This window comes from Buteo buteo, chromosome 7 (genome assembly GCF_964188355.1).
Source record: "Buteo buteo chromosome 7, bButBut1.hap1.1, whole genome shotgun sequence".
NCBI classification, from domain to species: domain Eukaryota; kingdom Metazoa; phylum Chordata; class Aves; order Accipitriformes; family Accipitridae; genus Buteo; species Buteo buteo.
The window spans coordinates 34978752-35000966 of NC_134177.1; the positions used below are offsets into that span (position 1 = coordinate 34978752).

At 53.8% G+C, this 22215-nt stretch overlaps 1 protein-coding gene across 1 annotated transcript in view; it reads right to left on the reverse strand.

Moving 5' to 3' along the window:
* HIP1 (huntingtin interacting protein 1) overlaps nt 1–19959 on the reverse strand; it is a 52272-nt gene extending 32313 nt beyond the window's left edge. Inside the window, exon 1 of the mRNA XM_075032372.1 lies at nt 19769–19959. Within this exon, the coding sequence (XP_074888473.1) occupies nt 19769–19885 (117 nt within the window). The 5' untranslated portion in view covers nt 19886–19959. The remainder of the gene's footprint in view (nt 1–19768) is intronic.
* Between the last annotated feature and the right edge of the window lie 2256 nt (nt 19960–22215).

A 22215-nucleotide genomic window follows, 5' to 3' on the forward strand; every position in this document is an offset into this window, starting at 1 on the left:
GTGCTGTTCATAATGCGATGGATGAAGGAGGAAGAGACATTCAGCATCTTCCCCGAGCCCACTGGAGGCTCTGTAAGCAGCTTTTAAACTCTATTTCAGCAACCAACTCCCATTAAAATGAAGGGAATTAGGGCTAAAATGTCTCGGCAAATGTGGCCTTTTGTCATTACAGCCAGCTTGATGAGGTTCATTGGGTAATGATCTAGAAGGAATTTTCCTGTATTGGTTTTACACCCCCTACTTCTGTTTGAGAAAATCTCTGCCTGAGCTGATGCTTGGGACGGGGGACGGGATGGAGTGGAAAGCCCAGGCCACTCTGCTCCATGAAGCATTTACCTCTCTCAAAGGTCTCCTTCTCTTTTCCCCCCCCTTACTGTTCATTTTACTGGGTCTAAAAATACTCCAAAGCCTTTTAAACCCTCTTCCCCTGCAGCCGCCTCCCTCCTAGATGACTAATAATATCTGTTGCTCCTTCTTGATCTCTCCATGTTTTCCAAGTCTTCCCCGAGGGAAGGAACCAAACAGGAGCCTCGATCTCAAACCACCCCTTGGATTCATAGTCTCTTAAATTCATTTTCCTCAGGGAAAAGCATTTTTTTCCAGCTGCTCCAGTATTGGAGCAGTTTAAATCTACCTCCCCAGAGCAGCTCTCTTAGCTCACAGTAAACCAGTCCTGCCCCAAGGCTTAACCGTGCAAGAGGCTGCTGGAGCATCTTTCTGATATGGGATCTCCAGCATCCCAGGATTTCAGAGCTCTAGGTATAAAGCAGAGTAGCAGGTTCATGGGAAAACCACTGAGCACTTGGAAAACTATTTATTTCCTATCTTACAGGTTTCAGCTCTTTTCAGCATCTCTCCAGATCTGGAGAACTCACTTGGGGGATGTGCCTTCAAGGACTTGTTAGGCTGGGGTTCATTTTGGGTCCACAGAGCTGGGTGAGCATCGTTGGCTGTGCACTGAGTTTTGCTTTTTAAGAGAAGGGAGCGAATGCCGGGCAATGGGCTGTATTTGTAATGGTGTGATTGAGAGGAAAAACCCACCTCACCATTGCCATTTGTGGCAATGGCTTTTTTTTTTTTTCCCACTGACCTGGGAGGTTAGAGCATTGTAACGCAGAACAGCTTTCCTGACCTGACCGATCCACTGCGCTGCTCCACGACCTTCCGAGACAGAGCCAAGACCTGCCCCAGGCACTTCGCGCAGCAGCACCCTCCCCACAGCCAGCCTCACACCATGGGTTATGTGGGATACATACATACAATGGAGCAGCTGTGCTGGTGGAAGCTGAAGGTGTGATGAGTTTCTCTGGACTCAGACACGACAATATACCCAAAGCCCTCTGGGCTGATCCCACACCAGTGTGATTTTCAGAAGGGATCCAGCAACCAACAATCTTCAAAAACCCCTTACACTAACAATGCTGATGTAAAAAAAAAATCCCCCAGTCGTCACAGTCTTGGTGAACTAGCTGCTTTTCAGTACGAAATCTGCACTCACAGAGGAGGCAGATTTAAAGGGTCTTTGGGTGCTCCGATACTTCTGGAAATCCCCCTGGCCAACTAATGCCCAAATACCTTTGCAAATCTTGATTTAGGAAAAATATCCGCTCCAGAGCAGTGCTTAAAAAGCTCAAGGCCATTTTCAAATCCTTGTAATGCCGCAGTTTCCTGGGCATGTGAAAGCGAGAGGAAAAAGCAGATCAGTCTGAAGTGGGCGTGGGTCCAGGGCTGACGGCCGCACTGAAGGCTTGCGCTGGCACGGAGCAGGCAGCATGGGCAGGAGCGGGCAGCCCAGGGCTGCCAGCGAGGGGATTATTTCAGTGGGTACCGAGCTCCCACAGCTCCGCACCATGGGCTGGACCAGCACAGGGAGTTGGGGAGGAGTGCTGCCCTTCCACATCACCCCAAGCAGAAGATAAATGCAGGGCTCTCAGGGTGGAGAACCACACAATCCCTGCAGGACCAACGGGCATGGGCGAAGCCGGCACCGCTGTCAGCCCCAGGCCCGGGCGTGGGCAGGGAGCCCGGCTCCATTATCCCTCCTGCCTTTACAGGAAGCTGCTTTGTTGTGTTGTCAATATACAGACTTTCTTAAAAAAAAAAAAAAAAAAAAAAGCCGGGGTTCATGCTGCCATTATTGATCGTTTGTTATTTTTAGCTCCTTTTTCAATCTATAGCCATTGGTGTTACAGCAACTGCATGAGCCTCATGTAACACTGCTCAGACAGTGCCTGTGGATGGGGCCAGTCCAAGGTTAGCAGGAGCTCAGTGAGCAGCTCTTTAAAGCCAACAGACTTAAAAATGCAAGAAGGAAAGAGAGACATGGGATAAAGCAGCATCCTCCCCACTTGCTGCTTCATCCTCCTGCTGATATTGCAAGGAGCCAGGCAGATCCTCCCATCCAAACCTGGAGCAGAAGAAACTCCAGTTCCCCACCTGGTGTGGAGGGCTAGGAAGCCATAGAAAGGATGACACACAGCTGAGTGGTGCAGTCGATACGCTGGAGGGAAGGGGTGGCATCCAGAGGGACCTGGACAGGCTGGAGGAGTGGGTCCATGTGAACCTCATGAAGTTCAACCCAACCAGGCCAAGTGCAAGGTCCTGCACCTGGGTCAGGGCAATCCACAGACTGGGAGATGGGTGGATGGAGAACACCCTGTGGAAAAGGACTGGGGGATACTGGTGGGTGGAAAATGAGACATGAGCTGGCAATGTGGGCTTGCAGCCCAGAAAGCCAAGCAGCTCCTGGGCTGCATCACCAGCAGCATGGCCAGCAGGTCGAGGGAGGGGATGCTCCCCCTCTGCTCCGCTCTCCTCAGATCCCCCCAGAGCACTGCGACCAGCTCTGGGGTCCCCAGCACAAGATACACATGGACCTGCTAGAGCGGGTCCAGAGGAGGTCACCAAAATGGTCTGAGGGCTGGGACACCTCTGCTATGGGGAAAAGCTGAGAGAGTTGGGGCTGTGCAGCCTGGAGAAGAGACGGCTCCGAGGAGACCTTACTGCAGCTGCTCAGGACTTAAAGGGGGCTTAGAGGAAAGAGGAAGAGAGACTTTTGACCAGGGCCTGCACTGACAGGACAGGGGGCAACGGTTTTAAACTGAACGAGGGTGGGGTTAGCCTGGACATAGGGAAGAAATGTTGTACGATGAGGGTGGTGAGACACTGGCAGAGGTTACCCTGAGAAGCTGTGGCTGCCCCATCCCTGGAAGTGTTTGAGGTCAGGTTGGACGGGGCTTTGAGCAACCTGATCTAGTGGGAGATGTCCCTGCCCATTGCAGGGGGGTTGGACTGGATCATCTTTGAAGGTCCCTTCCAACCCAAACCACTCTGTGAGTCCATGATCCTGTGATGTGCAGGGAAGGTACCCCCTGAAGTCTTCGATCCGAAAGGACAGCCTTCAGCAGCTACAATAACAATCGTGGCAATGGGATGTAAACCTGCACACTTAACTTCAGCTAGTGTGTACGTGACCACTTCCTCATCACTCACAGATCTCTTCTGTCCCCCCTGTGGCCCCATCTGTACATGCAGGTTATCTGGAAACCCTTCTTGACTCTAGCTGAGGTCTTTACACATGCACTATGCACCGCTGTAGTTAGTTGCTTCCTTCTTGTGAGCCTAATGCTGACACCATCAAGATAAGCAAAATGCCCAGAAGAAGGAAAGAGGGTTAGCAAAGGTCACAACTGCACTACCAAACCGTCAGTGCTGTGCTCACCACTCCCATGTTTGCCACCTCGCTGCTCCTTGGGCTGCCAGCACCCAGAGCTCCTCTGTCACCCACCTCTTTGCAAGCCCCAGAGGTCTACGGGGGGATAAATGCTCCCAGCATCTGTCCCCATCAATGGGGCCATTTACCCCCACCAACGGCCCCCAACTTTGTTTGCACTTCTCCACTTTGCAGCCCCTCCACATCTGGATCAGTGTCAATGATTCAGAAGATGGTCAATAAAACACAGCTCTCACCCATTTCCTTTTGAAGCCCCTAAGTTCTGGCCTGGAGGCTTCATGTATGGGGACCTGGAGGTTTATGTGGAGCACGGCTGGTGCCCGTGGGGCTGGAGATGAAGCCGCACCAAAATACCTTCAGCATCTGCCCACGGGTGCCTTCCTCCCTCTCCCAAAGCGCAGGGAGGCCCATCCTTTTGGTAGTCTCCAAATGTCTACCTTAGGCGGTCTTCAAATTGCCCCATGAGAGGAATCATTTTAATTATCTGCTTTTGTTTGTCCCTTGAATTGAGACCTGCAGACCCGGTAGCAATGCCACATGCGTGTTGCTTCAGCTCAATGCCCAGCCAAGATTTGCGCACCCACCACCCAGGACCTTCTCACACCTTCTCCTGAGCTTTATTTCCACGTGAACCCAAACGACAGGGGAGAACAGGGCTGAGCGGACGCTCCTGGCAGCTTTGCAATGTGTACGCACACCTCAGCACCTAAAACAAGCCCTAAATGTTAACAGGTTCAGCACACCCGCATAACGAACAAGGAACGAACTCCTCTGAAATGAAACCACCTGATGCAATAGATGGGAAATTCCACAGCAAATGTTTTCCCTGCGTCCGGACCCCACCCTATGTGGCCAGATGCTGCCAGACCCCTGCCAGGCCCTGCCTGCAGTCTGCAAAGCAGTGCTGAAAGGACACAGAGGGCTGCAGACACTGAGCCTGCCTCTAGCTAACAGGCAGCAGCAAAAGTATTTATAGGAAATAGGCAACATATTTACAGCCCCGGGAAAGTTTCCAGCTCTGAGTATATTCATATTTAAGTGCCACGCGGTTGCAGAGAGAGGTCGGAGCAAAGCGGGTGATGCCGGCTCACAGCATCACCACATCCTTCTCTGAGTGCTCCCGGAGGTTTCTCTGCTTTCTTTGGTGTCGCAGGTCACTTTCCAGCTCTCTCAACCCCCAACTCAGCCGCCAAGACCTCTGTCCACCTTCCTGTCTCCCAGAGAGTCGCTTCCCAGAAGTGTCAGCATGCCATGGGCTCTGAAGAGCTGTGGGTTTGCAGCCTGTGGTCTTGCAAAGGGGCAGTGGGCTCATCTCCCTCCCACCAGACCCAGTGGGATCAAGGTGCCCATTTCGGTTCAGGGAGAAAATGGTGGAGCAAATGAACTGATGTCCAAATGACAGATAAAACCAACATTCACTGCTCAGCATCCCCTCACATGCAGTGGGTGACCAGTGCCAGGATTTCACCCCGTGGCTGAACCTGCTCCCCTCTCCCCCAGCAAGGAAATAGCTCACTCCCAGCGTTCAAATCTCTGCCGCTGGGAAGGTTTGACCTTTATAATTAATAAATACTGGTTTAATAAATGCATACAACCTAAGCCTACATATACTTAATAAATACATAGGACCTAAACCAAAGGCGACAGAGGGCTGTGGGCACTGGAGCAGGATGGAGCTCTGCATGCATCCCCCTAGGATCTCCCAGGAGTTCAGAAATGAGCTTCATTAAGCTATGACTGCGGTCCCCAAGCGCCAGTTCCCAGCAGCCCTCCCCGGTGCTCAGGCAACCACGTGCTGCTGGTGCGCTGTATGTGCCGCTGCTGGCTGTAACCGGAGCTCAGTGCCCAGCGATGGGGTGTCCACTCCTCGTGCAGAGGAGCAGGATGGGACAGAGGAGGTACAAGGGATGTTCTCTGATGGATGTGTCACTGGAAAATAAGCCAGTTCCATTCCGGTACATGAGTGCAAGCTTTTCTTGCGCTCTTTTAAGAGTACCAGCGGTACACGCTCCCTGTGTTCGACACCTCTCCTGTGTCTGCGGATGCTCCTCACCGCAGGTGATGCTCCCCACAAGGAGCTCCGTGACTTTGCCGGGCTGCGAGCATCTGGCGTGCCGCCTGCTCGCTGGGTGTGGAAAGCGCCTAGGGAGCCTGCGGAGCCTGAGCAGGGATCTCTGCTGGGACACAGGGTGGAGCCCGAGGTGGAAAAAACCCCGGTGTATAAAGGAAACTGTGTTTCATGTGTTACTGCTGCCTGATGCTTACCTATGGGGGAATTGCAGGCACAATTCTGTGCAAAAGGCTGCAAAATCTCATCCCAAGATCTAGATATTAGTTCTTACTCATTTTCCTTGTTCAAAAACAAACACTGCTGGCTGGAGTGCGTGCCAGCATGCCCTTCAGCTTACCCGCCCAAGAAGGAAGGGTTGCACTGTCCTGCTCCTGTCAGCCCCAGCACTGCGGCTGGAGAGAAACTGAGAATGTAAAACCCAGCGCCGGGTGTGGAGAACACGCCTCTGCCTCCTGGCAGGATGGGGAAAATGGACGAGAGGCACTTGGACTGGGCGCAGACTGCAAGAAGCAGCTCCATCGGGAGCCTCTCCAGCGGCAGGAGGAGATGTCCCCATGCTGGGAGCCACAGGTGCCCCATGGCTCACCCACGCATGATTCCGCAGGGACCCAGGCTGGGCTCGGGGGGGCTGCACCCACCACCCCGCTCTCTGCCTCCTCCGGCCTCGGGAGCGGGATGATGCGTTCTCCGCAGTAGGATGGAGTTAGAAGGGATGCAGTGCTTGTTCCCATGGCTACAGGGGGCAGGGAGTCCTGGACACAGCCCTGCCTGCACACCGCCGCCCTGCCTGCACACTGCAGCTGCAGGCAGCAACACAGCCCCAGCCCAGTGCAGGACAGGGAGGCAGGGCAGCTGAAGGGCTCTGCACCCCGAGGATGCCACTGCCAGAGCTAAATAGGGCAGAGGGAAGGGCAGCCCCAGTATCTCCGTGTTGTTTCAGGAAATCAGAGGGTATAATCTGAGAGGGAGATCTCTGCTCTCAAAAGCAAATCACAGCATCTGGAACATGTGCAATGCTATCGCTGCCAAGCGCCTCCTGCCCACTCGACGCTGAGCATGCATCGCTGGCAGAGGTGCATACAGGACACCAGAATAATGAGGTATCAGCTTGACAGACAAATGTGTGCTCCTGGCTACGTATTGACAGCTGAGCTGGAACTGAAGTTCAAGCAGGCACCGCTTCCCAAACCATCAGCCACCCCAGTCTGTGATACAGGACTCACGTCAGCATGCAAGCCACACGCAGCAACTCAATCCCACTCTCCCAGACACAGCAACAAGGGATCCCACTGGTGCAGCAAAGCCCTGAAGTTTTCCAAGTACTTAAAATCAAACACCCTACTAAACACACCCAATTTCATTCTTTTTCAGCACTTCAGCAGTTGTCAGACACTGCCAGGCCAGCCCAGCACAGGGGACTGGGTCCTCACCGCCCCCATGGCGTCCTGCTGCTGGAAGGTGACAGGGCTGGCCGGCATGATGCGGGGACAAGGGCTCCCATGAAAGCCCGCGGGTGACAGCCAGCCTCTTGGACTCAAAAGCCCCAGGGGTCAGACTTGTCTGGGTGAAGGCGGATGATGGCTGAGTGAGGCACCAGCCAAAGGGCTGCAGGAGCTGCACTCAGCACTTCTGCGGAGGAGAACCTCCATGTTCCTACGGCATTCAGGGAATCAGGACTTTTTTTACATTTTTCGATAAATAAAGAAGATTGTGCTAGAAATCTACTGACTTGATATTATCAGAAACAACCCAGAGAGCCCTGAACACAGCCCAGCTGCCATGGCCAGTCCCCCATGCCATACACAGGTGCTCACTGGTGAGGCAGAGAAACAGAAACCCGCATGGTGAGAATTGGTGAGAATTTGCACCATGCTGCTACATGTGAGAAAAGCATATTGCAGCTAAACACCAGCACCAGGAAAAATGCAGGTGAGAAGCAGACATCTACATACAAGAGCACCCAGGCTGCTGGGACTGCCCAGGCATCGCTGCTGCGGTGCTGCAGTCGTTATGTGTGGCAGCCACGTGGAAGGAGACGAGCACTGGTCCTTCTTACCCTCTAGGACTGGAAAAGATGGAAATACCTAGGGTAAGTATAAGAAGCTCTCGCCAAGGCTAGCACACTGCTCACAGGACGTTGGTTATTTCACCAAGCAGTAAACACCGCTTCTTGTTGCAGGCTGGAAAGAAATAGTCTCTTGCAGGTGCTGGGATCAGATACCTAAAATTTGCTCATCATCAGAAGAAAGGAGCTGGCAGACTTCATCCCCCCTGATACGAATCTGCAGTTCTTAGCACTTCCACAATGTGCAAAATCTCTTTTTCCTGCTGATGGGAAGAGAAGCTGGAAAACTAGAGAGCAATTGCTCCCAGAGCTAGCGAATGTGTCAGAAAGGCAGGAAAAAGGGTTAAAATCATAAAAGATGTAACAGGGACAGTCTGGCTAAATTGCCATTTCCACACGATGGCTGATTAAAAGAAAGAATTGGTTCAGATTTGATCTCAGATGAATTTTTCCCAGGTATGTCCCATTCCCAGCAGGCATTGGTGTCACATCAGCGCATCCTGGCCGACGCAGCCCTGCTGCCTGAACGATGCTTGCACACAGGCAGAACTGCGGGGGCCAGCAGACAACTGGCAGCAGGGACCCAAACCAGTTCCCATATCATAGAAACTCTCAGGGGGAGATTGCAGCCATGGCATGCCCATAAATGGTATCTAAGTATTAAGGGATTAACAGAGAAGTCTAGAGGTTATATAGTTAATTATACCCCTCTCGGGTGGGAGAGAGGAGCAGATCTGCTGGGTTGCCCAGGGGAGCCTGCGCCAGCCCTCAGGCAGCAGCAGGGCAGCTCTGCCCACACCCCTGCCCTGGCTTTGCACTGCAGCCAAAATCCCAGCTAATTTTAAGGGGCTGAAAACCATAGGTTTTGTCAAACTGTCCTCTCCTTTTTGCTCCCATTTATTTGTGGCCATGGAGCAGACGAAGCTTTGCTTCCCTCCCAGTGGGCAGAAATTGCTGAATCTTTTGTCTGAGCTCTACGCTCACCACCCAGCAGCTTTAGCAAATACCTGATCATTTATCCACCCCCCAGACATTATTAACTTCTGCAGCTTCAGCCAACACCGCCAGCACACACGGAGCTATTCTGCCAAACCAGCCGCGCCGAGGCATGAAATCTGGGGGTTATCGAAAATACAGGCAGGGGTGAAAGACCTCATTCCCTGGGAAAGCCATCTTGCAGAGGCTCAACGGCTGGTGTGAGGGCACTGGGAATAAGGCATAGGAGAAAGAAGACTCAGTCCGAGTGGAAAAATGCAGGACATGGCTCCCAGCTCAGCACTTGCGGCAGTGGGACTCTTCAAACTTGGATATCTCAGCTAAAAAAATAATAAAACTGGAATGCATAAGCAGAGAGCAGCCCTATTTCTAGCTGCGACTCCTCCCTGTGTGCTTGGCCTCTCAGACAACTCAGAAACTCAAGGCACTTCTTTCCGAGCTATAAAAAGAGCTGGAACAGGACTGCAATAGCTGGGAAGACAAACAAGAGGGCAGCGTGTCCTCCCATCAAGGCCAAGAGCATCACACCAGGAGAGAAGTGAAGCCAGGAGATGGTCTTGCTCAACCCAACTCCTCGCTAACATCACCTTTCAAGGTGCTCACAAGGAAGGAGGGCTGTGGGGCACAGCAAAAACTCCAGGCTGGATCCCACCCACTGAAACGTTGGCTGTGTCATGTCCCAGGTCATCCCACCATCTCTCACCCCGCCTGCACAAGAAGCAGTGAAGGTCCAGCTTCATGCCATGCTGCGTGTGACCCTCCCACCCGTCACCCTGACATAAGCCTGGGTCACCGCTGAAACGAGATGCTCTGTGCTTGGGGGGAGGCACAGGTACATCCATGGACACCTGTAGCAGGTACCACGGTGAGAAGAGCTGGGGCACAAAGCCTTTCCTGGGACCATGGAGAGGAATGAGCCACACCAAAATGCAGCTCCCTGCTCCCCAGTTAGAAACCTTGCCTGACACCCACTCCACATGTCCCAGCAGGACAGTATGGACCATCCAAGTTCCAGGTAACAGAATGAGACCATAAAATTCAGCAAACTCAGAATTACCTACCTTTGCCCTCTGCAGACAAGTATTTACTGCCACAGACGCAGTCAAACCTTGCTGACACTGTCGGAACATTTCCTTCCCATTTGTGAAGTGTGCAAAACATTTCTGGCTGGGAAAACACAAGGTCTCCACCAGGTCACAGACTGGGAATGGCTCCACCAGAAGAGATGACTTCTTCAATGACTTAATTGACTTATTCAATGCAGAAGTCATCATCTCTTCTGGGGGAGCCATTCCTAGTTTACATTGACTTCTTCAACACAGAAGTCGTCAAAGTATTCCACTGCCTCTGCTTCAGTATTGCCTTAAGACCTTGGAAAATCTTCACACACCACTAACTGGTGGTGTGGGACTTTCCTTGTGAGTAGTTCTGAGGGGTTGTAGAGCTGGACTGGGTGGCCCACAAGGAGCAACCTGAAGCTGGCACGCTTGGTGCACGCAGTAACCATAGCTCAGGAGGAAAGGGACAACAACCATGATGCTGACAGACCAGCAAGGGCGAGGGCCAGCACCAGTGTGACCTGCTGCCAAGCCCACTGAGATGCAGGAGTGCTGATCAGTGCTTGATTCAGTGGATTGCAGAGATTGCATTTAGTCCACACCTGGATGCACAGTGACCTTCACCAGCGGTTGGAGACCTGAGGGCCACATCTCACTTGTGCAGAAGATGCAAATTGCTCTTTGCAACCGTACCCAGAGCCTTCCCATGCCCAGATGCCCAATACCGGGGGACCACTGCTTGGTGGGAGCTGTAATCTCAGGACATGCATCACTAGGTTGGTTAAGTCTACTGCTGAGGTCTCAGCACTCACGCCATCACATCTTTTCTGGGCTCTCAGGAGGAGGAGGAGGGACAATTCCTGGGTGTCCCTTATGTCCCGGTGCTTACGAAATCCTGTATTTTTGTTTGCTTCCATGTGAACACAATGACTGGAAAACACTATTTTCCAGCCAGCATCTACTAAATAAAATAAGCGATGCCATGCACTCTCTAGAGAGTGCCGAGCTGCTCACATGGACTAAAACAGACAAATGGTAACAATAAATAGCAAGTCTCCAGGCTGGCCCTGGCTAGAGAAGCCTCTTCTCCCAAAGGGTCCCTTTGTTTGCTGCAACTTGCCTCTTTTCTGCATGGTAAATATTTAATGTGCCCTCCTTGGTGGCAGCACTTCAGCTGCCAGCCCAGCTCTGGCAGCACAGTGGTGCTGACTGAGGGGCTGCACCGTCCCATGCAGGAATCAGGTCACTTGGCAAAGTGGTGGACGTGGTGGAAAGCCGGGCAGTGAACACCAGACCACAGGAGACCCCCAAGGAACAGAAACCCAGATGCCAACAGCCTCTGATGGAGCATTTGGGGCAGGAGGACCAAAAACCCACCCGGGAAGGACACAGGCTGATGCTGTTAAATTGGGATTTATTGCAATCACATCAGGCTGGCTACCAGTCAGACTAGGTGAAAATAGCATGTAAAATTACGAAAGTCCTGGAACAAAGTAAACACAGCTTCAGCAATCTCATCTGCGAGCATGCTTAGCAGAGTTTTGTTAGTTTACTCAACAGGCAAGAAACAAAGAATCTTCACCTCAAGACTCAAAGAATGGCAGATGTGGACAACTCAAATCAACCTCACAACCCAAGTTTCATGACAAAGCCATAAAAAAAGCCTGGTAACCACACTATGAGCTCCATAAAGCTGAACGAGCCTGGTGCTACCTGATTTGTCAGTAACACAGCTTTTGCAGCCACCACGCTGATGCTTTTTGTGTTGGTGGGAACAGAGAATGCAACGGTGCCTGCCTGTCTGAGCACCAGACCAGCATGGCTGGCTAAAGGCAGGGCAAGAAGGGATCAGCAAGTGTGCGCCAAGCCCCGTGGGAGGGCACAGGCTCCAAGACACAGCTGATGGACATACCCACCTCAAAGCCTGCGGTGGGGACTGGGACCATCTGGGAGCGCTGCTGTGCTGGACGGAAGATGTTGTTGGAAGCCCTGGCCAGGGCCATACCTAGAGTAGCCACAAGGCTAAGCCTGTCCTTGTGGTGTAACACCAACCATGGCCACAACCAACATACATCACACGCTCTCCATCGGTGGGAGACTTGTCAAGCTGCCAAAACGCAGGGACCAAAATTCTGCGGTTACAAAAGGAAGCTCCGTGTAGTAAGACACAGTTTTAATCTGAACAAGGGTAGGGTTATCTTGGACATAGGGAAGAAATGTTGTACGATGAGGGTGGTGAGACACTGGCAGAGGTTACCCTGAGAAGCGGTGGCTGCCCCATCCCTGGAAGTGTTTGAGGTCAGGTTGGACGGGGCTTTGAACAACCTGATCCACTGGGAGATGTCCCTGCCCCTGGCAGGGGGGTTGGACTGGATCATCTTTGAAGGTGCCTTCCAAGCCAAACCACTCTGTGAGTCCATGATAAAATATTAAATGTCTGCAAATGCTGTTGAGCAAGTAACTTCACCTTTTGCATGTAGACCAGGGATCATTTACCTTCCACTGTGATTAGTCCGGAACAGCACACAATGTATAATTAGTCCAGCCGTGGGCTGGGACTCGCACATCCGGGCTAAAATACCGGCTGCGCTGCTGGTTTCTGCTGTCACCCAGGGAACAGTTTGTCCCCAGGAAGTTTTCTCATTTGGTGACTGTGCAAAATGAATCAGCCAAGCTGGTGGCAGAAATTAGGGCCAGGATCCAGCCCTTCCTCCAGCCCTTGTGCTGCTGTGTGACTCCCCAGTTGCTGGCCCTGCGTCCCCACTGTCCCAGCGTGAGTCAGCTGTGGGGGAAAGCAGAGAAGGACTGAATCCCTTTAGGATGGAGGGGTTTTAAGTTGATTCTCCGCAGCCCACACCAGCACCTGGCCCACCAGGGCTGAGTCACAGGGCTGCCCACGAAGCCTCTTCTCCTGCCTGCACCAGGGTGTCCCTGGGGTGGTCCTCACCAGCCCTCCCACCATTGCCTGCTGTGTGCCGATTATGTTTTTTGAAACATAATTATCAATATTCTTCATTAAAAAAAATACATTTTTAATAAAAAAGATTTTTTTAAAGTTTAAGCATCAGGTTTGCATAAGAACATGCCTGCAAAGGTGCAGCAACCTCTGGCTCTAGCCACTGCCCCTGTTCTTGCTTGCTTTGAGTTATGAATACATCCCGTTTTCCAGATCAGAAACACACATGTCCGAGGACCTGGGTGTCTGTCAAGTTCTGGATCTGTGCAAAGGCTGGGGCAGCCATTTTAGTCCGCCAGCCACAACAGCGAATGAGTTACGCAGTCGGAGGCCGGCGATGGGATGAGCACGGTCACAGCACGCGGGTGCCGGGGCTCATGCCTCAGTGCCTGTCTGCCAGACGGTGCCAGAGCGGGCGCTGCTCAGCCTGGCCCCATGTCGCACCCATGGGACAATGCACTGGGATCTGCAACAGGCACCTTCTGACCATCCTTGGTTTCCAAAATTTCCAAAATTGTCCCTCCTGCAGCTTCAGCCCCTTCACTTTGGTCTGTCCAGAGGTTTTTTCCCCTGGAATAGCAAAGCTGGGAAGAGCCACCCCCTCCTACTGACAGGCACCCACATCCCACCTGCCCTTCCCCACCATTTTCCCTGGGCTCAAGGGTTGCTGTCAGTACCAGTGGAGGAGACCACACTCAGTCCAGAGTCCTCTGACGGGGAATTTGGTAAAAATAATCTGCCCAGCTGGCTGCTTCTCCCCAGCTTTGCAGGAGGATGGAGTTAAACAGGCTGAATTTCAGAGGGCAATAGCCCTCGCACTCTTTAGTGCAGGACACCCTCGGCAGGGAGCCCTCTCCTAACTGCAGAGCCACTGAATTACAACCACCTCGGCTCACATCATTCATGCTGATCTGTATTTCAAAGATCAGAGTTTAAAGAGCCTCTTGACACCATCAGGGCAGCACGTGCTGAGTGAGGGGCAAAGGGTTTTGGGGTCAGTAACATCCCCCAGCATTCCTGCCTTCCTGCTCAGCCTCTGGCATGATTTGGGGCAAGGTCCCCCCTTGTCACTTGGTGGTGCAAAAACATCATGTTCCCATCTGGAGCAGCGCCCTGGACTCGGTGGCAGAAGTCCCCCCACTTTCAGCACCAAACCTATTTATCCCCCTGAGGCTCGGCTGCTTCTGGAGTCCATCACCACATTAAAAAACTCAGTTATTTCTGCATATATTTCAAAAAAACCCAAACCTCTCCATCCCAGATTGCGCTGAAGAGAAAAGCAGCCCCTAATCTGGTAAAAGACAAACTATTTTCTTTCCCCGGGGATGGAAATAAATTCCTAAGAGGACTTGCTGAAAAGAGATGAGATGACTCATTTCTTCACTGCTGAAGCTGTATTCAATTCCAAGCACCTCTAATTCCGATTAAAAGACAGGAGACCGAAAGCATGGGGGTTCACACAGCACAAAGCACAGGAGCTCATTTTCCTGGAGATGAAAGAGCCATGAATTAATCCCCTGTATCACCTACTCCCCCAGGATGGGCTCAGCTGCCTTCAGCCCTCGCTCCCCGCAGCCAGGAGCTATTTTTTCCTGTTCTTGCTAGTGTCAATATGTTTCTTTAAATATCTTTTCAGAGAGGCTATATATATAGCCCCACTCTGGTGCTTTGAAAGGAGCCTCATTTCCTGTGTAAGAACTGAAGTTCTTGGCAAAGCTGACGGCGGCTGCAGCATCTGAACCACAAAAATTGTTTTTTTCAGTAGTAAAATGGTATTTCCTCCATGACTGCGAGTCGTACTGAGCTGGGTCTGGTCTGAAACCAACAGGCCTGCTATGAATGGGACATATGGTGTCATGTTCCCAATTATGTAAATGATGGGGGAAATGGATTAATTGCATTAATAGCAGTGGTCAGGCTGTAACAGTGCCCGAAGGTGGCACAGCCCATCGCAGGGACCAGAATGGGCACAAAGCTGCTTTCAACCTGCATTTGGCTGTGAAAAATTTTGGTTCCCACATCAAAAGGATTTACTAACTGACACTGGGGGAGGAAAAAAAAGCCAAATTCATTTGACATCACTTTGCGCCCGATATGTTTTCTCCTTCTTCTGCATGGTTTTTGAGAGGGCTCCTCCAGCAGCAGAGCAAGAAAGAAAACAGCTTTCCTGCCCCCATGAACTGGTGATGGGATGGCTGACAGATGTTCAGGACCTTAAAAACCTTTCTGAGATGTGGCATCAGCTGCGTTCAGTGTGCTGCATCTCCCTGCCCTGAGCTGCAGAGTTTGACAACCTTCTGCACCACATCAGGGACCTCTTATGATAGGAGCAGTGATGCAGACAGATCAGCAATGACCTTCTGCTGCAAATATGTCTTTCCAGGGTAATTTCTGCATCATAAATTGTTTTTATTGCTGGTCCAGCAGCAACACACAGTTCTAAGGACCCAGCATGCAAATGTGCAAGAGAAGGTGGTGGCCGTGGGCAACCCAAGTGGTCCATGTTTCTCTTTGCTACTCAGTGACTTTCTCAGAAAAAACCTGCAGTTAAAGAGATAAAGTGCAAGTTTTTTAGATTTAGCTGGAGGAATTTTAAACAAGTGTCTTCTCCCAACACTCACCACTATCAGGACAGATCACCCTTAGGATTGTCCCCAGTGGACAAGCGCAGAGTGACCCCAATGGGCACATAACCTTGGTACAAGTCAGCACCATGTCTCCTGGCACAAAGCCCCAGCAGACACGAGCTCTGGGGGACAAGCAAAAAACTTTTGCCCCCCCTCCACAACCCCAGGCGCTGTCTCCATCAGCATTGCATGGATGTTCTCATCACTGGGACCCAGCACCGCCTCCAGACCAGGCAGCCCATGCTCACGATGAAGCATGGCTGGGACATCAGAGCAACAATCAGGACAGGGGGAAATATAGGAGAGTTATGTTGTTGTCTTTGCAGCCCAGAAGACAACATGCAGTCACAATATACTGCTTTCCTTCTGCCCAGAAGCCACGGCGGCAGGAACAAGGACCAGAGCTCAGCGTATGTCCTGCTGGGACTCCAAGGACACTTCCCACGTCTTCACTTTCTGAGCACATTTGCCCTTCTCCAGTGTTTGGTCTCCCAAAAGAGGGAAGGGGCTGGTGCAGGAGCAGCTGAGCAGAATCACGCTGGGTCAGGAAGGCGACCTTCCCACACCTTCAGCTTTCCAGGGACCAGCTGGCACCACCTCCATGAGTCTGCAATTCTGCCTGCACTGATGCTGAGCAGTGCTTGGCCTCACTGGCCATGTCCCTGCTGGGAATGAAGGGAAATTCCCCATGGCAGTCTGAACACAAGTGAAGAAGCAGGACAGCCTGGCATTTCACCCTGGTGTGTGTCCTCCACACCCCACAGAAATCCTGCGTCCTTCTGACTCTGTTTTCACCCTCAAGACGTTGGCTCATCCATCTGTTGTTGGTCTTTGCCAAACCAGCCAAGCAAGTTGGTGCAGAACAAGATTTGCTCCTTGGCACCATCATGGCACAATGACATTCACTGAGGACCACTGCAGTGAGGAGTCAGGGAAGAAGACCCAAGGAGGGAAGATCCTAATGCACCAACGTAAATGAGATGGTCTTCAGACCTTCCCTGCAGAGCTCTGACACCAGAACATGCTCCTCAATACAACCAGGAGAACTTGCAGGGGATGCGAACATCAGACTCGGGTATCATGTGAAATACAAATATTTATCTCAACATACAACAAAATTTTCACTTTTGGTGGTTTTTCTCCTCCCTTGGTTATCTTTGCTCTGTTGAAAGATTTATTCTACCTAGGTTGAGGCAATGAGCAGTGCTCCCTCCTTGTGAGCACCTGTACAGTCATGCATCTGCAGGACAGCAGAACTGCAGATTTGGTGTCCCTGTTGCTCAACTTCCCACGAAAACTATCAGTGTTGATGGCAAAAGAAAAGGGGAGCCCTTGGGTGTGTGTCCAAACCAGACGGCCCGATCTCTGTGGTTCTCACTGAGCAGCTCTTGCCCAGCAGGCAGCAAGGACACATGCAGCAGCACAATGGCAGGGACACAGTGTTTCAGCATGTCCTCAGGTTTCTCACATTTGCATCACCAGAAAAAACGGGACACCTGACCAACCATGGGAAAAGAAAAGAGGCCACCAGGAAGATTACTCCCATTTATCCCCAAGCCAACTGACGGATGTCGTCAGGGCAGAGCTGTTGTGCAACATGATGACCACCGTGAAAGCATCTCACCACCAGAGCTTCCCACCACCATGTGAGTGTCCCACCACCAGAACGTCCCCCACCATAAAAGCATCCACCCACCTGAATGTCCCACCACCACGAGAGCTTCCCACCACCAGACCTTCCTACTACTAGGATGTCCTACCACCCCCAGAGCTTCATAGGGTGCTCTCGTTTTTCCAAACTGAGTCTCAGACCACATATATTGGGTGGTGCCAAACCGAAGCAGGTGTTATTCAGGCTCACCAAAGGCCCATTTTGACATACTTTCTGCCTGTTCAGGTGCTTTTAGCTCAGAATAGTCTTCCTGGGGAGTGCGTTGCTGTCGTGAGACAGACAGGTTTGGAGGCAAGGAAGGAATGAGCCTGTACACACAGAAATGGGGGTAAAATCTTAATTTTAAAAGCCACTTAACAGATTACACTGTTCTTAAGAAAAGTCACTTTCAAAAAAAAAAAAACAAAACCAACCCCCAAACCCCCAAACCCACAAAGGTTTTATAAAAAAACCTCAGAAAGGAGAAGTTTGACAAAAACTGGATGACCAAAGTGTGGAAGTTCTGAGGGGTGCCTGGCAAGTTCCCTAAACTGGAGAGAAAGAGAGAATTATGCAAAAAAAAAAAAAAGGGAAAAAAAAATGATTGAGAAAGGAAATTGCACAGAGCTGAACACACAGAAGATCAAAAAGCCAGGCAGGGACTGAGCTCCTAAAAACACAACCTGTGTCATTTGTCTGCAAATTGGACAAGGAAGATTAAATCCATCTAGTATGGATGTGGCAGTGGCATGAGGGCTCACAGTGCTGTCAGCGTGGTGTTGGGTGCCGCATGTGCCACTCCTCCAGACGAGCCTGCCACCCTCTCTGGGTCTGCCCTTCCCAGGGGAGCAGCGGCTCTCGGGGAGCACGTGGGAGCTCCGGGGATCCCATGGGGTCGTTTGCTGACACAAAGGAGCAGGCAGGCAACTTCATGTGCAAACTAGTCCTGGTTTCACCTTTAGTGCTATAAATAATTGATTTTTGAGGAACTTGAACAAGGAAGGTAAGAAGACTCCCTGTGCATAATCTCTCATCCAACCTTAAATCCTGATGTTTTTCTTTCTGAAAAAAACCCCAACCCTCAGAGCTGATCCTTGATCTTTATTTTCATTACTGAGCCATCACCCACGTGCTGTTCCCACTCTGGTCTCATCCAGGTCCAGCTCCCCCCCTGCACTGCTCCCAGAGGAGCCAATCCCGCTGGCTGCCACCTCTGCCCCTCTCCTGCCTCAGTTTCCCTTCCTCTCCCACAGTGAGTCAGGACAGCACCGTTTCGCCTTTACTTTCCATCCCTGGACACAGAGCAGGGGTGAGCTGTCACCAGCTCCTCCCACTGCCATCCATCCCTTTCACCCTTCCCGTGGCTTGTCCGGGTATCTTCCCAGATGATTCCAAGCACGTCCTTTCCCGAAATTACCAGTTTTTTCCCCAAAGCACTCCTGCTGCCCACCCAGCTCTGTCCCCACCTTGCCCTCTGTGCAGGACATCAAGCCATCACTTAAAACACAGGTGAAGGGCAGAAAGGGCCCATCCAGGCACTCTGGATGCTGCCAAGGAGCACACTACCTCTGTTTTTCAACACGTTGGTGCCTCTTCCCAACAGCCGCCCGCAGGGGCAGTCCCTGTTCCCTCCCTGCCCATGCCAGGTGTCCCCAGGCAGCATAGGAGGTCTCTGGGGGTAGCACCCAAGGGGGTGACCAACCCCACTCACCACGGAGCCGCACCGCGTCCCCTCCAGCTGACAGAGGCAGAGGCTGCCGCGTCCTGAGGGTGCCTCTGAGGAGAGGATGACAAGATGGAGCCCAGGGATGGAGAGGGCACTAGTCTGGGCACAACACCTGGCTCCAGCTGGGCTTGGAAGCCGAACCCCACCAGCAACCCAAGCCAGCCACCACGTGCCCTCTGGCCAGAGCTGGGTTTGTCCCCCGTCGCACGGCCAAGGTCGGAGGTGAGCCCCCAGCCCCCCGCCCCAGCTGGGAGAGCCACTGGCAGGATGGGACCTGGCTGAGCAGCCTGTTGCCGGGCCCAGGCCACCCGGGGGCCACCGCACTCCTCTGCCCCCAGGCACGCTGCCCGCAGGGGAAAGGCTCACCCACAGGCTAGGGGGCCAGCGCCAAGGGGGACCTCATCCCCTACCCAACATGGCGACCCACTGCCCTCCTGGGCGGGGCTCGGCTGGCTCCACCCACCCAGGGCAGCCCCGCCCACTCAAGCCATCTCCACCTACCTGGAGCAGCCCCGCCCACTGGAGCCAACCCAGCTCACCTGGGCTGACCCCACCCACTCAGGCCAGCCCCGCCCACCCAGTCAAGCCCCGCCCACCCGCCCAAGCTCCGCCTAGTTGTGCCAACACAACTCGAGCTAGCCCCACCCACCCAGGACAGCCCCGCCCCCGCTCCTCACCTGGGCTTGCCCCGCCGGCTCGAATAAGCCCCGCCCACCTGCATTAACCCTGCCCACTCAGGCCAGCCCCCTCCCCGGCTGAACCAACTCCAGCTACCTGGCGGTCCCCACCGCCTCCTGCCGGCCCCGCCCCCTCGGGCGGCACTCCCCCCCCGGCGGCATCACCCGCCGGCCCGGCCCGGCCCCGCCCTGCGGCCCCGCCCCGTACCTGGGCACGCTCGAAGCTCTCCCGCTCCGCCTCCAGGCCGCCGCCGCCCGCCCGCCGGCTCAGCACCTTGGGCAGCGGGTTGGACACCTGCTTCATGGAGCTGCTCACGCGGTCCATGGCCCCGCCGCGCCCGCCGCCGCTCCGGCCTCGCCGCGCCGCGCCTTCGCCACTGCTCCGCTCGGCGCCGCCGCTGGCCGGACCCCGCGCCATTGGCCCGCCCACCTGTCAGTCACGCGTGGGCACGCCCCGCCGGCACCGCCTTCCACCCCGCCGGCTCCGCCCGCCGTCCCGCCCCCTCGCTCTCATTGGCCCCCCCCACTGCCACTCGGGAGGAGCCCCCCGGGACGGGTGGCCCCGAGCCGGCTCATGCGGCCAGCTCACGTGACCGCCGCCAAGCTCTCTGGCCCGGCCGGCCGCCGCTCAACGGTAGCTCCCGCCCCTCCGCGGGAGCTCCGCCCTCTCTCCCGCCTTCAGCGACCCGCCCTCTTAGCACCGCCCACTTCAGACCCGCGGCCACGCCTCCGTATCATCGCTCTGTGATGATTGGCCTCCGCGCCCGCCGCTCACACCCCGCTGCCCCTCCCTGCGCCTCGCCCGTCTGCGGCGTGGCGCCCCCTGGCGGGGACGGGCGGGGCCGCTGAGGGCCGGGGCCGGAGCGGGGGTCGGGGCCGGGGCCGGAGCGGGGGTCGGGCAGGGCTGGGCCGTGAGCCCGCAGGGCCGGCTCTGCGGTGACCGGACCGGCCCCGCGGCCAAGCGAGACCCCGGGGCCCGGGCGACCCGGTGCCGAAGGGCTCTGAGCTGCGGCCGGAGCCGGCCCGGGTGGGCAGGCCTGGAGGGGTCCCACGGGCCCGGGCTTGCGGCCTGCACGGCTCGTGCTGCCGCGCTGAGTCCTGCCCCGGGCTCCCGGCCTGGCCCAGCCCCACGGCGGGATGCGACGTCTGCTCTGCCGCCCGCAGCTTGGCCCAAAATGTAAACAGGCCGGGGGGGAGCATGGAGGCCTGCGGCCCTGCCGGCTCCCCCGGGAAGGGCTTATGGGGAGCCCCGGGCGTGCGGGTTTCCTGCGCATCATCTCCCTCTGCTCCTCTCAGTCACTGGCTCAGGGGAGCCCCGCTGAGCAGTGTGTGGCGGCGGAGCTGAGCTGCACTCCTGGTATCCCACTAAGCAGCATTTGTCAGGCTTTGCTTAGCATATGGGATGGTTTCAGAGCTTCACGCTCCTGCCTGGGGCCAGGGAGGAGGTGGGGAGGAGGCATCCCTGGACTGCCAGCGTGGACAGGGCGACCGGCAGCCTGCAGGAACGTTGTGTGGGCCTTTGCCTTTTGTGTCATCCAAGCTGTGGATGGCGAGCTCTGGAGAGGTGTGCGCTCGGGCAGGAGGCAGCTGCGGGCGCAACTGGCAGAGCAGAACAAGGAGGATAGGTCATTTCTCTGGTAACACTGGCAGAGGGGCAAAAAATGGTTACAGATGTCTGAAAAACATGGAAAGAGAAGCGAGATAAGGTTTTCACTTCCCCTGAACAGCTTGCAGATTGATGGCTGAGGTGCTCTTTTGCATAACCTGATCAGGGCTTATGTCTCTGGTCCCTTCATTCATCAGAGACTTATGCCTGGGCCTGATCTTTGCCCTGTCTCAACCCAGAGAATTGCTGGACTGTGGCTGGCTCCTGTGGTTTTTGACCAGGAATCCCACCTCACTCTGGTGGTGAATTTCTCACTGGGACCTTTGCCAGAATTTGGAACATTTCTGCAAGATTTGGACAAATGAGTATTTTTGCAAAGAGACTGAAAACTCTCTAACACTGCTCCCATCGTTAATCCCCAATGATGGCAAAGGGGGCTGTGCTGGGTTGTGCCAGCTGGATCCTTAAAAGCAGGTCATGCAAAATCAGTGTCTTTGCTTCAAGTGGGGAAGAGCTGTGCAAGACCATCCTGTCTGCTGCTGCCAGGGGAGATGGGGCAATCTGGGAACAACTGTTTAGGATGTGGGTTGTCAGGAGTTCTTGTGCAAGCAATTCTCCCTGCATAACTCACTTTTGTGGCTTATTTTTCAGCTGAAACAATTGCCACACAAGCACCCTTCTGTAGCTGCCCAGTCTGTTTGCGTGACAGACCTTACCCTGTCTCTGTGCCTTGGATATCAGATTCACAGCTGATGGGAAATGGCCTACACTGTACAGCAAGGCCACCTCCTCCCACCCCAGCTTGTCTCGACTCTCTGTCTGCCTTGTCTCTAATGTACTTTCTGGAAACCTGCCTCCTTCCTTGGGGCTGGTCCCAGAGGAGGTCTAATGGGTTTAATTCAGCCACTATTGCAGCGAGGTGATTAATAATTGAAGAAATGAAGTCATTGCCGAATGGAGATGAAGGAAAGAAAGAACAGAGGAGGGCATTTGACAAAGGACAGCAAGGTCCTTGTGATCTGCCTGCCTCTCTCACCCGTATACCTGGC